Raw genomic sequence first — 15,697 nt, 5'->3', positions numbered from 1 at the left:
AGCATGTGACAGGATTAAATCTTTACACACTCTTCTTGACACTCTTTCTTCTAATGGTCTGTGCCATAAACTTTAGATCTTTGTTATATGCTGCCTGACACAACTCTCTAATTGTTCCATGTGTATATGGCTCCTTCTCCTCACTAGACGGTACCTCTTAGTGATCAAACACCATGTCTTCAAAGTCTTTTAGAATCCACCTAGCACTGCAGTGAGAACACGGAAGATACATCCTGGACAGCAAACTCTGTGAGATCAGGAACGATTCTGTTTTATTTATCACCACTCCTCAGTGTCTAACATAATACCTGACACATGTAAAATGAATGTGGTATATTTTTTCAAGAAAATAACAAACAACATTTCTAAGGACTGATTGAGAAAGAAAAGATGAGAAGTCAGAGACCTGAATCTCCAGCAACATTTCTAAGAAATAATCTAAAGGAATGGAGAAAAGTATTAACTATACTAGAATCAGAATCTCTGAAAAACTTGTTCCTAAAAAGTATGTAAAGCAGGATACCAGACTCTTTACAATTTATTACTGGAAGAGTAAGATGGCGGAGGGACAAGGTGACACGAAATATAGCCCAAAGTTCCAAGATTTGGTGCTTCACTGTCCCCCACTCCCCAGCACAGAATTTAAAGTTCTGACATGGAGATGTTCTCTAGAGTGGGGGCCGGCCAGGCCGAGCAGCCCATGCCCATGATGCCTTGCCCTGTCACAAAAAGAAGGAACAAACTCATGGCTGTGCTTTCAACCTCCCCCACCTTTAACATCGAGGAACAGACAAATCCCCAGGTTGCATGTGTGAAAAAGCCAGAGATGGATAAAAATAATTCAATGACAAATGCTGGAAAAACATACAAAGGGGCAGAAGCCAGACATTCGTGGGATTCCCTGACAGCTCGATCCACAAGGAAGGGCTGGACTGGAAAAAAACAGGGCCTCAGGTTCCTGCCAAGCCGTCTGAGGCCCTGTCCTTCCCAAATCATTCCAAGCAGCAGCCAAGACTTTACAGTAACCCTTCCAGGTCTCACACAGAAAGATGCACTGTGAACCCACTGAGTGCGCCTCACCTAGGAAACGCTCCTGCCTGACATGTTCCAATTCCATGTAGGTTGGCAGAAACGAGGAGATGCCTCTACACACCAACCCTCAGCCAACGCTCCTCATGTGCCCAGAAAATAGATAGTTAAAAGGCAGCTTGAAAAGTCCTACCTACTTCATTTGCTAAAGAAAAGCTTAAATACCCAGGTATCAACATCTAGAAACCAAATACGATCCCTTTAAGAAAAAAGAGGTCATGAACACTCTGTACCTGCATCCTGGAGGCTCTATTGTATAATTCAAAATTGGCCTTGCTCAGAGGCACACCTCAGGCTTCTAAACATGTGACTGTATTTGGCCCTGACTACTTTCTCTTCTGGAGAATGGCCTGCAATTAATCTCACTTATTACCTCTGAAAAGTAACAACAGAGGAATGGCTGGCCAAGTCCAACTCCAGAGTGTCTAGGGAACTGCAAGCTACACGGCCAGGCCTCAGACTGTCTGGGCAAGTCATGGGCTCTCTGCCGTCCTCTCCCACAACAAAGCTCCAACAGGGGCTCCAGACAGACCAAAGGAACCAAGGGATTTGAGGAGCTGGGCTGAGCTCACCCTGACCCAATGGGAGACAACAGCCCTGAGGCTACATTTGGGGTGGTTTCAAAACAGCGGGGGAAGAACAAGGTTGTCTGGTGAAAACTTGTGTGATCCATAAAATTGAGAACAATAGCAACACCACAGGGAAATGAAAAATAACACTATTTGCAGAGTTCTCGTGAGTCACCAGTTTTCATTCCTGTGGCTACCAAGTCACTGAATCCTCCAATATGCAGAAGAAAAGTACAGCCAGCAATGGATGTTCTTTACATCTTGTTACTGTTCACAGGGCAGCCTCTAGTCTAGTGAATTATCCGAGTTTATCAGCACTGGAATCCTCTGAAGCTATTATAGAAGTAGTAAGAACATCTTTTATTTACTTAGCACCCACTTCCAGGGAGATCAAAGTGCTCAAAGGGCAATCTAAAAGCTCTCAAAAGAGGCCAGTTTATATGCAAGCATGCTTACCCAATAAAAAGATTCAATGAATAGTTTAGGGTCACTTAGTGTCGAAAACAGTAATAAAACTCACATCTCTAAGCTTCTAATCCCATATTCATTAAACTTAGCCTCCCTTACTACTAAGGGAGGAATAGCAAGAGACTAAATACCCACAAAACAGTGACTTACCAGGTGGAAACAGAAATTGGGGCACAGTACTGTGAGCATGCCTGCTGGAGGGCTGGCTGGGGCCCACATCACAGCCAGGTCTGGAAGGACCTCGGAGAATTCACTTAGGTCTGGTTTAGGGTGGGTACCTCTGGGAGTTCCACGTGGAACTGGAACTCCCAAGCTGAGCCTCCAGGCTGTCCTGGCAACCAGAGGTTATCTGGGGGCAGAGGGAGATTTCCTAGCGCTACTCTGGACTGGAAGGAGACCTGAAAACTGGCCCTTGAAGAGTAGGTGCAGAGAGGACTTTGTGGGTACAAGTGACTGGAAAAGGAAAAGACCAGAGGACTTTGTGGGGCTGCTTTCCCATGCCAGTGGCCCTGAAGGCAATCATATAACGTGTCATTCTACTGCAGCTCACGAGCAGAGTCTGGCTGGGCGAAGGCCACTCACAGTGCTGGACTCTAGGTCCTGGCTCTGACCTTGACAGATCCCTTCATCTTTCTGTGTCTCAACCCTAACAGGTGCTGCCAAGAGAAGGCTCTAAACTCAGCCATAATTTTTATTAAAAAAGTTTTCCTCATTCCATCTACAAGTATAAAAAATGCTAAAACTCTACTTCTCCAAAATGTGCAGTTTTGACATTTTGTTTATACTATGGAAAATGGTTGTAGCCTTGTCATATAGATAACATATCCAAGATTGCAAGATTCTTGCTTTCCATAGAAACAAGGCTCTGATTGTAAAATGAAAATGGAATATTTGGAAATATTTTATATGGAAAATAAAGCTCTATGGTATAAACAGAATTTCTTTTTTACGACTTATGTTTTAGGAATGTGGTTACTCTGTAGATTGTAAATCACCAAACGACAGACTTCTCCTGTGAGGAGAACTGTGTGGGAGGATGTCCTGTCTTAAAAAGTCCTGCCTCATGGTCTTCAACTCTTTAGAATTCTCAATTGAGATGATTCTTTTCACCCTTGACCACAGTGATTGCTGGTACGAAGGATGCTGCACCAGAGCATGAGGTAATGTGCTTATATTTATGTTGCTTCCTGGTCAGAGTCTCTGCTTCCCAAATTAGTTCCTTAAGTAATAATTCTAACACCAACAGATACTTTAACAACAATTAGGTATTTCCTCCATGCCCAAGTCTTCGGTCACCCTTCCCAACCTCACAGCAAGACAGCATATGAACAGACAGCTAGCTGGCAGAGGCTGCAAGTGCTGGCAAGGGGGTGGGGTCTCAGTGGGACATATGTGGCAGAGCTTCTTTATTTGGAAGGGACAATAACTCAGCTGGTCAGAATACTTCATCACAATAGTCACATTCCTCTCTAGCTCTCTTGACTCAGGGACAGATGCAACTAAACCCATATTTAATAGCCACTAAAGCAAGATGTACTGGGAATCCATTTCCTACATTTTTTTATACAGGGAAACTTAAAATATGGATTAAGACTAGAATTTAATACAGTGGTTTCTTTTTTAATTCAGAAGTTGCTTACTTTATGGCCAGAATCTATTTAGATTTTATCCTCTGCCACTTTGCTCAACTACATAAAGGAAATTTCCTTCCCACTTCCCAAATGAACATTGCCCAGGGAGGCAATGTGCATTTAATTATACAATGTAGATGACAACAACAAAAAACAAATACATCCTTCAAACGAAAAGAGTCTAAAGTTACTGAAACACAATGTAGTACATGGTACAAAAAAAAATTAGGAGACAAGGAGAAAATGTCAAAAATCAATACACAAAAATGTTGACTAGAGGGAGGGATTAAGTGTGGTATAACTTCTTGCTCCCTCACTCAGAAGTGAACTTACGGAACTGTATCGGAAATTTCCTTTTCATTTGATTTGCCCGCAAACTGTCTTACAAGTAAAAGGACGCCCTATACTCAAGTGCCAGAGGATAGGGAAAGATGAGGAAAGGCATCTGTCTTACCGGTATCTGTGCAGTCAGCTCAGGGTGGGATAGCTTGCTTAGGACCCAGGCCATGCCTGTGTGACCCAAATGCTAGCTCCATGGCCCTTCACATACCTGCTTCCAGGAGGGGTGGAGTGGCTCTCAGGAGCTTGGGAGTCTGACTGTATTGACCATGTCGGGCCAGCAGGACTGAGGACAGGCCGAAGGGTGGGGGGAGTTGAAGCACTGCTTCTGTTTATGATGCCACTTGCCAAATTCAGGTTTGTTACCTAGAAATGAAGTGAGGGAAATAACCTGATTTTATGGAGTTTTAGAAAAGTATCATTAAAAACATATGGGGAAAAATCAAGTAAAGTCCAGGAGATGCTGACTCATCTGAGCGGAAACAGTGGCAGTGACAAAGGTACCCATTAAAGGCTGGCTTCTGTGCACGTTGAAGAGTGGAAGTAAGATGCTGGTGTCAACATAAGTTAACAAGCATTTATTCTGCTCCTACTATGTGCAAAGCACTGTACTGTGCTGGACACTGAAATACAAAGATTAACAACAAAAACGGCAAGTATTTACCAAGTATTCACTCTGTGCCAGGCAAGGTTCTAAGAAACTAGGCAAACTACCTAGCGTTTCTGGCCCTTGTTCCCTCACGTGAAAGTTCTAAATGCTCAATAAATTTTAGTTATAAGTAATTATTATTATTATAATAGACAAAGAACTTATTCATTTAGAAAGAAAAAAGATTCAGTCAATAGAAAAATGGGCATTGACTTCAATACACAACTTACAAAGAAAGAATATAATTAGCCAATTAAACATTTAAAACTAGTCATTTCCACTGGCAATTAAAGAAATGCAAATTACAAGATATCACTTCTGTATGTTACATTGGTATACCATAATAAAAAACATAATACCTAATAAAAGCAAGGGCTGATATTAGATTAGTTACTTATACTATTTCTGTGACTACAAATTGGTAGAATCTTTCTAGAAATAAATTTGGCAATATATTACTGAAGGTATTATTAAAATAGTCATACACTTTGATGCTACAATCTAACTTTTAGGACTCTGATAGAAAACAATTGCAGATGATTAATGATGATGACTATTATAAGAGCAGTTACTATTTAGTAGAACTTACAATGTGCCAGGCTCTTTATAAATGAGTACATTACATGCATCTCATTTAAACTGTCATAATTCTACTGGTAAGTACTATTATAATTCCCATTTTACAAAGAAGGAAACTGAGGCCTAGGAATAAATGGCAGAACTAGGATCTGAACCATGGTCTTTAGACTCTGAAGCCTGTGTTCTTACTATAATATACTGTGAACAGATTTTGAAAAGCACTGATTTTAATATCGAAAAAGGAGAAGATCTAAATGGCTAACAGTATTGTTGAATTTTGCTCTATCCAGATAAGGGAATATTACATATCCATTAGAATTTTTTGAAAAATATTTAGTGATAATGGCAATATGCTGATATCTCGAGTTAAAAAAAATCACTATATGATACTGTTTACGGAACAGATCCAAATTTCCTTAAATGCACACACACATAGATACACACTCCTAAAAGACTAGAAATAAAAATTCAAAACATAAACAGCGTCTATTTCTGAATCGGTGACTTATTTTCTTCCTTATACTGACCTATATTTTCCAAATTTCCTATATTGCGTATGCATTTCTTTTATAATCCAAAAGACAAATTTTAAGTTATGAGAAATACAGATGTGAGGTGATAAGCTTAAAACTTGGGTAGTGAGAGTGGAATCAGAAAAGAATGGATGGTTTGAGAAGCATTTCAAAATAAGATGCACAGAGGATGCAGAAAAGAGGAAGGACACAAAGCTGAAGGCAAGGTGGTGAGTGTGAGACACTAGAGGATAGCAATGTAAGGAAAGTAAATTCCAAGAAAAGTGTTCTATGAAACGTCCTAAGAACCTAATAATTTTGACATTTACAAATAGAAGAATTCTGGATTTTTAAAAAATCTCAAAATTCTGAAAGAAAGAAAAGTAACTTCTAGCAACAGTATATAATGAATTCAATAAGTGAAAACAACCCAGGACTGTCTCTTCACACCAAAGGACCCAAATATTTTTCTTGGGAAGAAAGGCGTTCTCCACAGGTCAGGGGTGATTTCTGGTGTCTGCAGATGCTGGGCTACGGGACACTCAGGCTGCGCCCTCCAGGGTGGGCCTGTCTCAGTGTGGAACCAGCCTCAGGAGCCAACCTGGGCTTATCATTTCCAACCCTCTTCTGCTGCTACCAGGGAGAGAAGAAAGATACACACTGATTGAAGGACAGGGGAGATACCGGGGCAGAGTGTGGCAATATTCTCTGGCCCCTGGCGTCTTGGAAGCCCTTAGTCCTTCTTCCTGCATCCTTGCGGCAACATAGTCAGGTTCTCAGACAATCAAACAGACTCCCTGTAGGACTGAACTCATTCTTGCCCCACACGGAGCCCTCCTCCTTCCTGCCCTGATCCCTGGCCTTAAACATCAGGCCTCTCAAATTAGACATGAGCTTGCAGCTTGTAAAAATACTACAAAGTGAGAAGTTCTTTATGATAACTAACAGCTTCTCCAATTACAGCCTCAGGTCAGTCGTGCCAAAAACCCAATGAAAGAGGCTTATTAATAATTTATAGTGGAACAGGAATAAAATAAACAAAATGTACACACTCTACCATGGTTAGCATAAACTGTACAGTTTGGAGATTAGTGAATGGGAAGGAGAAGAGATATCAGATTTGATAAATCTTCTCTCTTTTGGCAAGGCTGCCTCTAATTTAAACATCCTCATTTTCATCATAATAGCTAACAGTTACTGAATGCTCACTCTGTGCCATGTACTAGATGTCCTTGCATTATCGTGATGTGCATTATCTCATTTAACCCTGAGCAAGTCTTTCCAGTAGGTTCTATCGTTACCCCCATTTTACAAGAGGAAACTAAAGTCTAAAGAGAGTAAACAATTAGACTTAAGTCATACCTACTAAGCGGCAGGGCTAACATTAGAACAGAGAATGTTCTCCTCCAAGTACACGCGGTATATACTTTTTCCAAATAACAGGGTTTAACGCTTGAGTCCTTACAGTAGTAGTGTCAGGCACCTGTAAATGTGGTTTTACATCTCACTTACTCCTTACCCATTACTCACGGAGGTAGATACTATAATACTCCCTTTCAGAGATGAAGAAACTAAGGCTCAGAGGTTATCGTAAGCAATTTCCTCAAGGTCACATACAGTTGCAGAACTGGCACTCTTGTTTTAAAATCCATTTTGTAGTTTTGAAACTAGTAGGGAAATACTCCTAGTTATCCTTAATTATTAGAGATTTTTGAATATATAATCAGATACAGACCTCAAATTCTGAAAACAGTGATTATACAGGGATCAATTACACCAAACTATATCAACTTTTCCTTCTTTCCCTTAAATTTTATTTCCCTCTTGTTACCCTTCACAAAAGATATTAAAAAAGTAAAGCAAAGAAAAACCACCCTCAAACAGTTTTGTTTCTTAGCAGGTATAATAAAAGGTGGCATGAAGATGAAACTAATTTTGGAATCTCGGTGGATTTTGTTTCTTTCTATGTAAAGGACATCCATTCCTTATTTCATGGACAAACCAAGAAGTGGTAGCCACTGTGATTTCCTTCTACATAAAAAGCAAAGCACCATTGTTAATTTATTCTGAGAAATAACAAAAGTGACCACTACTTAAATGAGAGATTATATAAAGAATAAGAAAACTTTCGAAGTTTCTCATCTTTCTTTTCAAAGGACTCCTGCTAAAAAAATAACTTGTCTCTATTAAATAATAACAGCCTAGCCCTCTAAATACTCTGTGCTTACTTCTGTGGTTTTGTCTAGAAGACATTCAGTACCTATGCCACAACCACGCCCCACTCTCCAGCTCGTGTCTTCCTAGGACATACATTGCTAATAAATAATCAACCAATTTGGGGCTCTCTGAGACATGGCCTCAGAATCCTCTTTACAGAGTCCTCCAGGCAGCCATCACCAATCGATCAGAAGAGACAAGGGGGATGAATCTATTTTCAATCCCTATTCTACAACACTGCTATCCAAAAGGATGTACTGTGATGATGGAAATGTTCTATAATCTGCAATGTCCAATACAGTAGCCACTAGCCACATGCACTTGAAATGTGGTGCGGGTGACTGAGGAACTGGATTTTAAACTTTAACTTAAATTTAAAAAGGTACACGCAGGTAGTCCTATCTTATTGGACAGCACAGCTCTAGAGCCTCAATCAGATTTGGCTGAATCTTACATAGAAAGATTTATGCCTTGCTAAAGTTTGGTCCAAACAAATTATCTCTAGATTAAATGAATTACGAAAGCCTTTGGTCCTTCCTCTCAGCTTACCAGTTTTTCCAGGATGGGCAGAAGGAGTCACTGAACTAAAATAGACTCAAGCATCAGTTTTGACCCTAGAAACACCATACCTTGACTAGGGAAGACCTAAGGGCAGGGCAAATCTCCCATTATTGGACCAGACCTTAATAAACTCTGCAAGCCAATTAAGGTTCACACCTGGAGGTTTCTTCCCTAACAAGAAGAGGATGCTGCATCTGCTTCTCTGTCTATCTATATTTCTCCAGGTAACATCACAAAACCAGCTTTGATCAGATTGAGAGAAAGTGGAAAATGGCATTTATATATACGTGATTTGCAATGATGACTAATGTTTCACTGCTAAAGAATTTTAAACGAGGACAGGCTTACAGCACAGAAAGACACAGCACCAGTCACAAAATAGGTGGCTCATCATTTTGTTAGGAGTATTAGGCTATTAAGGTGAAGGCTGTAGCCACTGGGCCAGTTGGCTTCTCTGGGCTAACAACCCGAGTCTATGCTACTAAATCTAGGCTGGCCAACTCATGAATTCATGCCACTGGTCACAAGAGAATCTGGTAGACAGACGGGATAGTTTAACTAAAATCCATTTTAATTACTGAAACTATGACTCAAAGAACATGCCTTATTGATAATGGACATCAATATCTTTATGTGCAAAAGTCAATACATGCACATAAGAACCTTGTAAGTCTGTGTTTAGACCTCTAAAATGTTCTACCATAATCAATTTTTAAGCAAATATGAAACCTTTCAGGTTCCACTACAATAACAGTAATCATAACAACAAAATCATATTAGCACTACTGATGCCTAAATTTAATGAACACTTAGCTTTTGACAGGCATTGTTCTAAGCACTTTGTGTATATATATATATATATATATATATATATAAACTCATTTAATCTTCAAGACAATTTTGTTACATAGATACAATTATTGTCCTCATTTATAGATGGGGGAATTGAGGTTGAGAGGTAAAATAACTTGCTCAAGAACAAATAATTGTTACATGTCAGCCCCTAGCTTCAATTTCTGGTCTGCTCAATGCAAAATCTCCCAATCCTGTAGTTTTAATCACTGTGTTACTCCCACCACCTTGGACCACTGAGCCTGGAATTTACAGTTCCACCTGTGAACCAGCAGCATCTGCACCACCTGGGAGCTCGTTAAAAATGCAGACTCTTGGGCCGGCCCCGTGGCACAGTGGTTAAGTTTGCATGTTCCGCTTCGGCAGCCCAGGGTTTGCCCATTTGGATCCCAGGTGTGGACATGGCACCACTTGGCAAACCATGCTGTGGTAGGCGTCCCACATATAAAGTGGAGGAAGGTGGGCACCGATGTTAGCTCAGGGCCAGTCTTCCTCAGCAAAAAGAGGAGGATTGGCAGCAGATGTTAGCTCAGGGCTAATCTTACTCAAAAAAAATGCAGAGGCTTAACCCAGCCTCAGCTCCCGTGGTCCAAAATCTGCATTTGACAAGACCCACAGGCAATTCACCTGCATCTTAATGTTTGAGAAGCACTTGTTACAGGGGATGCTAGAAAAGGAAAGGAGAGAACAGCAAAGAGGAATCATTCCATGTTTCTCCATAAAGCTCAGGGGATCTTCCAAAAACTAGCAGAAATGCCCTTAATGGGGTGAGGAGGAAAATATAAGGCAACGAAGGGGAAGGAGTAGAGAAAATAATTCTATGAGGAACTTTAAGGTTTTACTATTTCTCAATGTTGTTCAGATGCTCAAACACTAACATGAGTAACCATTAAATATGCCAAGGATGCAAAAGCAGATAAAACAGTTTAGAACAAGCTTCCGAAAATTCCAAGTCTACTTGCTATGCTGCCATGAGAAACAGCAGTCATTGAAAATAAAGCAAGACATTTAAGCTTCCAGACAATCAGCCTGTTAAATATCCTTCCATCCCTGCCTTTCTTTCTCTAGCTGGTTCGCTAAGTGAATGACTGGCTGTGGGAAAATCTGGTCATGCGATCCCACCACCGCCTAAGCCTTGGGGCCTGCTGGCAGATATTTCACCCTTTGCTGTCCTCCTCCTCCTCCTCTTCCTCTGCTCCCACTTTCCTGGAGCAGCTTATCCAGAGGTTCCACTCCCATTCCCTTCCTCATGTCCATTGCCACGGTGACCTCAGTGCATTTTTCTTTTAGTACCAAAACACTGTTTATTTTAGAGCCAGCCTTCCGAATAAGGCAGGTGAGCAAATATCTGAATGTGTGGGGTAGGGACACATTGCATGCATTCCATCTAGACAGGTGTTTAAATTACAGCAGGAATAAATACAGGTGATGGATTGAAAAGGGGGCAGAAGCAGAGAGGGACGCCAATTTCCGGCGGCTGGCCCGCCCGTGTTACTGCTTGTTACTGCTGCTTGCTGAAAGTAGCACTGCTGCCAGCACTATAATTAAAACATGATGGTATTGCCCTGATGGCTTCCCAGAATATGCCCACCACCCACCCAGATATATAACCTTTTGGTATCCAAAGAGGATCCGGAGACAGGCCTAACTAGACCTCTTTGCTCTAGTCGGCATGCTCTAGAACTGCCACAGTCCTGAATGCTCGAAAGAAGTCCAAACCCAAAGCTATTTCAATAAATATTTACCGTACTTCCTATCATAGGCAAGACCTTGGGTAAAGTCCTAAGGGTATACACAGATTAAAATGCGGCCCCTGCCCTCAAGCCATCAAGGAATGTGTACTCTATTAAGTGAGACAAGACACCTAGACAAATAGCAGTATTTAAGGCCTCCAGAATGTAGTAAGTGCCATAATAAAAGTGCTAAGGAAATTCAAAGAAGGCATCTGAGTTGGCCCTAAAAGGAGAGGCAGGAGAATTGGCAGGGTGGGGGAGGAGGGGGCGGGGGGGTGGTGAGGGGAGAGTGGTTCCTAGGTGGAAAAGAAAAAGCATAAGTTAAAATGCAGGAACTATGAGAAACAGAAAGGAGTCTAATATGGCTAAAACTTAGAGCAACAGAAGACAGGAACAGAGAGAAAACCAGCTTGGGGAGGTTCTTGAATGCCAGACTAAAGATTCTGCTCCTGATAAAGCAGAAAACAGTAAGTTTGCTCAAAGGTTTGCCAGAGGAGTGCAATGTCAGAATTGTGGTGTAGGTGGTAAATCTAGTGCTGTTTTGTGGGATGGGTTGAAAGGGATTAATAAGGAAAGTTGAGTTTTTTTAAACTTTTTTTTCCCAGTTTCATTGAGAAATAATCAGCATACGTCACCGTATAAGTTTAAGGCATACAGCATGATGGTTTGATTTACATATACTGTGAAATGATTACCACAATAGGTTCAAGTAACGTCCATCTTCTCATATAGACACAATAAAAAGAAAAGAAAGGAGAAAATAAAGGAAAAAAAAACTTCTCCTTGTGATGAGACCTCTTGGGATTTATTCTTAACGACTTTCCTACATATCATACAGCAGTGTTAGCTACAGCCATCATGTTGTACATTACATCTCTAGAAAGTTCAGATCAGTGGAGACTCACAACAGTCAGGTGAGAGGGAGTAAGGCTGGGATGCAGGACACTCTGTTGTCGGTCTCCCCTCATTGCCCTCCCAGGCTAAGGAAGGGTGCTGGGCCTTGGGACTGCAGATCGTGTTTGTAATCTCATGATAAAAGCTCTTGAGTTCATGTGCTCACTGTTTATGTTTTCTTTTTGGAGCACTCTTCTTTTGGATGACATCCTCCCATGCAGCTGGTAAGGCAAGATGGAGCTGCCTGCCATATAAGAAGGGAAGGTCAAATAGTGGTTATCTGAGGCCAGCTTTTTTCTAGAACCTTTGGGAAAATGTGCCTCTCCTTAGATTTATCCTTCCATGCCTCTCTTCAACAGTAAAATAGTTTAAGGATCATGATTACGAGGTGAGTTTGGGCAAAAGGCACCAGGAGGCTGACTAGATGGCTTTGGTCCAGGCCTTAGGCCAGGTGGGCAAAAGACACTGGATCATCTACTGTCTAGCTCAAATCACCAAAGCCAGGGATTCCACTCAGGAGTTTGGAGCCAAAAATCTTAGAGCGATTAAGAGAAGGCTTTAGCCTAGAGGATTCTCTGTGGGCATCTTCTCCTGAACCTCAAAGTGGTGACAATGGAATCCTGAATCCAGCCACAGTTCTCTATGACTCAGTGTTTAATGAGCATGTGCACAGTAACTTCCAGCTCCACCATGGAACAACAAAACCAAACAAACTGATATTTAAAGATGGTGAGGTTTTAGTAGATATTTGAAAAAACAACACACGCTAATGAAAAAATTAAGAGGCCAGTATCCAGTGTAAACCCACGAGTCCTCCACCAATGGATCATTAACCAGCATCTGCCTCTGTGTATGCATGTGTTATCAGTCCCTTAAGGACAAGACACTCTCTACTCATAGCAGACCACAGAATTCTACATTTCTATGGATACACTTTGTCTACAAAAGAAGTGGCAAAAACCCTCCTCTGACTGGGGCCTGTAGATTTTCACACGACTTTTACCTTTCTTCACACAGTACCAAAGGTTTATCATTGCTGCTTGGGAAAAACACAACCAGCAAATCTATATACAGCTATGCCAGGAGAGGCAGGGATTACCCCCAGCCTGGAAATGGGAAGATCAGAAGCTTATTCGGTGTTTCCTCATTGGCCCTAGGAAGGTCCTTCAAACCACTTCAGCACAGCAGGATCCTGAAACTTTGTTGCGACCACCTCACGCTTTACTTCCCAATGTCAAACTTTTCATAAAAGATCTTCCTCAGCTGTAAAGGATCTTGCCATTAAACTGCTTTAAGGGCATGGTGGTGGAGCTGAAAGAGCTTCATGCCACATTTTGTATTGTATTCTAATTGCAGGTTTATTTGCCTATCTCGCCCCATAAATTACATGCTCCTTTAGGAAACGGGCTGTATCTGATTCACTGTTGCATCCCCAGAGCTTAGCCCAGCAGGCACAAAAGCATTTATACAGTAAAGGAAGTGGGTCTCATCTACTCCGGAACACACACACTCCCCCTCTCGCCAGAGAGCAGCTAGTTTCACTATGAGTAGAAAAGTGATTAATGTCACTGGAAGGCTAGCAAGGAAATGAAAGGTTCCAAATTACCTCTTTTTGAGTAGACCGCAACGGAGGGACTGCTTTGGAATTAACGGAAATAAAATAATCAGTGACTAGAGTGAGAGATAAGTGTTGCTCTTGCTAGTGCCCTGAATAATTTTAGAGATGATTTCTGCCTGGTCTTGAAGCCTTGGGCAAGACTCTCAAAGGGGTGAAATAATAGCTTTGACATACAGATTTTGTTCCATGTCTGCACAATGTGTATATTATATTCGTTTCTTCTTGGCACTGGAACTGCAAAGGGCTAACACTAGATTTGAGATTCACTTAGTGCACCTTAGGTTCACTAGGGCTGTTTGCAAATCTCATGTATCTTATTTATCAAAAAGGAGATGGAAATACAATATTAAAATTTTAATTAATAACAGCTTAACATGTGAGCAAATCGGTGGCATCACATTCCCAATGCAGCTTACAATCTTGGCTAGCTCAATTCCCTCGTTAGAGCACGGTCCATAAAATCTTAGATAATTCTTACCTGATGAGGTCAAGAGATCGGGTTTCACAAGATTATTTCATTAATTCAACAAATACTTATCAGACACCCACTCTGTCCTTGGCATTCTTTTGAGCACTGAGGACAGAACAATGAAAAAACAAAAATATCCTTGCTTCGTGGAGATTACAGCCCAGTGGGGAGATAGCACTGAAATATATAAAGAATGTCTGAAGCAAAGATGATCACAAATTTGGAGTGATCATGTTGGGCCAAATCGTTGATATTAAGGGCCATATGCTATCTAAAAGTTTTCAGAGGTTTTTAACTTGGAGACCATAGGTCCACAGGGCATCAAAAGGGAGCCTAGTTGCAGGGGGGAGGTGGTGGTGGTGGTGGTGGCGGAGGGGGGGGTCTATGAACCCTTTGAAATTAATACAAATTTCTAAGTTTGAGTGCACATTTTTGTCAGAAAAAGGAAATACAGCTTTCATTCAATTCTCAAAGGGATCTCTAACACCAAAAAGGTTAAGAATCACTTGGGCTGATACGTAGATAAGTTGATCTAAATCTGCATTCATACTGTCCTCAGAACTACATCAACATCCTCTTGAGAATAACGTTCTCTGTGTCAGTCATATCCAAAGGCTGCATCAAGTGAGCATGCCACGGAACTTTTCATTTCCCCAATCATGGGGCTCTAAATGATTTGAAATAGGGAAATGCTGTGGCTAGGCCTTTCTGACTTGTTTTAGTGTACGTTGTTAGAACAAAAGGCAATTCTTGAAAAGGAAACACCAGTGGACCAAGATCTGTCTCACTCAAAAGGAAAACTGAAAGTGCTAGATTTGCACTTATTACAAGACTTTCACCACTGGAGAAATATTAGAGACCGTATGCAACCAAGAACATGAAAAGAATCGTCCTTCAGCAGCTACATTTTAAAACACTCCTCTAAGGGCACTTCATGAGCATTTATGAAATTATTAGTCACAACAACCAATGCTTTAAGCTACAACAACCAACACGTTTTAAGACAGTTTCAACTCCTGTATGGATTCCTGGATGCTGATAAAATAAAGCCCAAGAAATTTACACTCCAATCACCAGGAGATAACAGTTATAATGTTAGCCAAATTTCAAAAGGGGTTAGGCAAAGTAGAGACTCTGCAGTTCTGATACATCAGCACTGAGTTCTCTGGGCACATAGTTGCTCTCTGTTGAACTTTGTCATTTACATAATATACATATACATATACACATTCAGTGTTCCAAAATCCAGAAGGAGTTCCAGATCAGGATTTGCCAAAGACATTCCTGGGAAACTTTACAAAACAGCTAAATTCCTTTGTAGTGCTTCCAATATACACATTCAGATTTTGTGAGTGGATGGGGCCTGCTGCCGCCATGATAAATAGATCCACTCTTACCGAATCTCTGGGGATTAACAAGGACGAATTTAGCCTGCTCAAAGGATCTGCTGCCTTCACCACAAAATAATCTGATGAGGAGTTCGTTCACTCAACAAATAACTGATAATCTAGACAGAA

General features: G+C 41.1%; 1 protein-coding gene across 50 annotated transcripts in view; it reads right to left on the bottom strand.

The window, feature by feature from the left end:
• Nucleotides 1–15,697, bottom strand: part of TTLL5 (tubulin tyrosine ligase like 5) — a 280,660-nt gene that overhangs the window by 128,808 nt on the left and 136,155 nt on the right. For all 50 annotated transcript variants that reach the window (XR_011532902.1, XR_011532901.1, XM_070593608.1 and 47 more), the window contains one exon: nt 4,308–4,462. Coding sequence is in view for 48 of the 50 variants with exons in the window: in XM_070593608.1 (XP_070449709.1) it covers nt 4,308–4,462 (155 nt within the window). In the remaining 2 variants the exon portion in view is untranslated. The remainder of the gene's footprint in view (nt 1–4,307; nt 4,463–15,697) is intronic.

Source organism: Equus przewalskii, chromosome 25 (genome assembly GCF_037783145.1).
Source record: "Equus przewalskii isolate Varuska chromosome 25, EquPr2, whole genome shotgun sequence".
NCBI classification, from domain to species: domain Eukaryota; kingdom Metazoa; phylum Chordata; class Mammalia; order Perissodactyla; family Equidae; genus Equus; species Equus przewalskii.
This window is presented reverse-complemented; position numbering and strand designations above follow the sequence as displayed.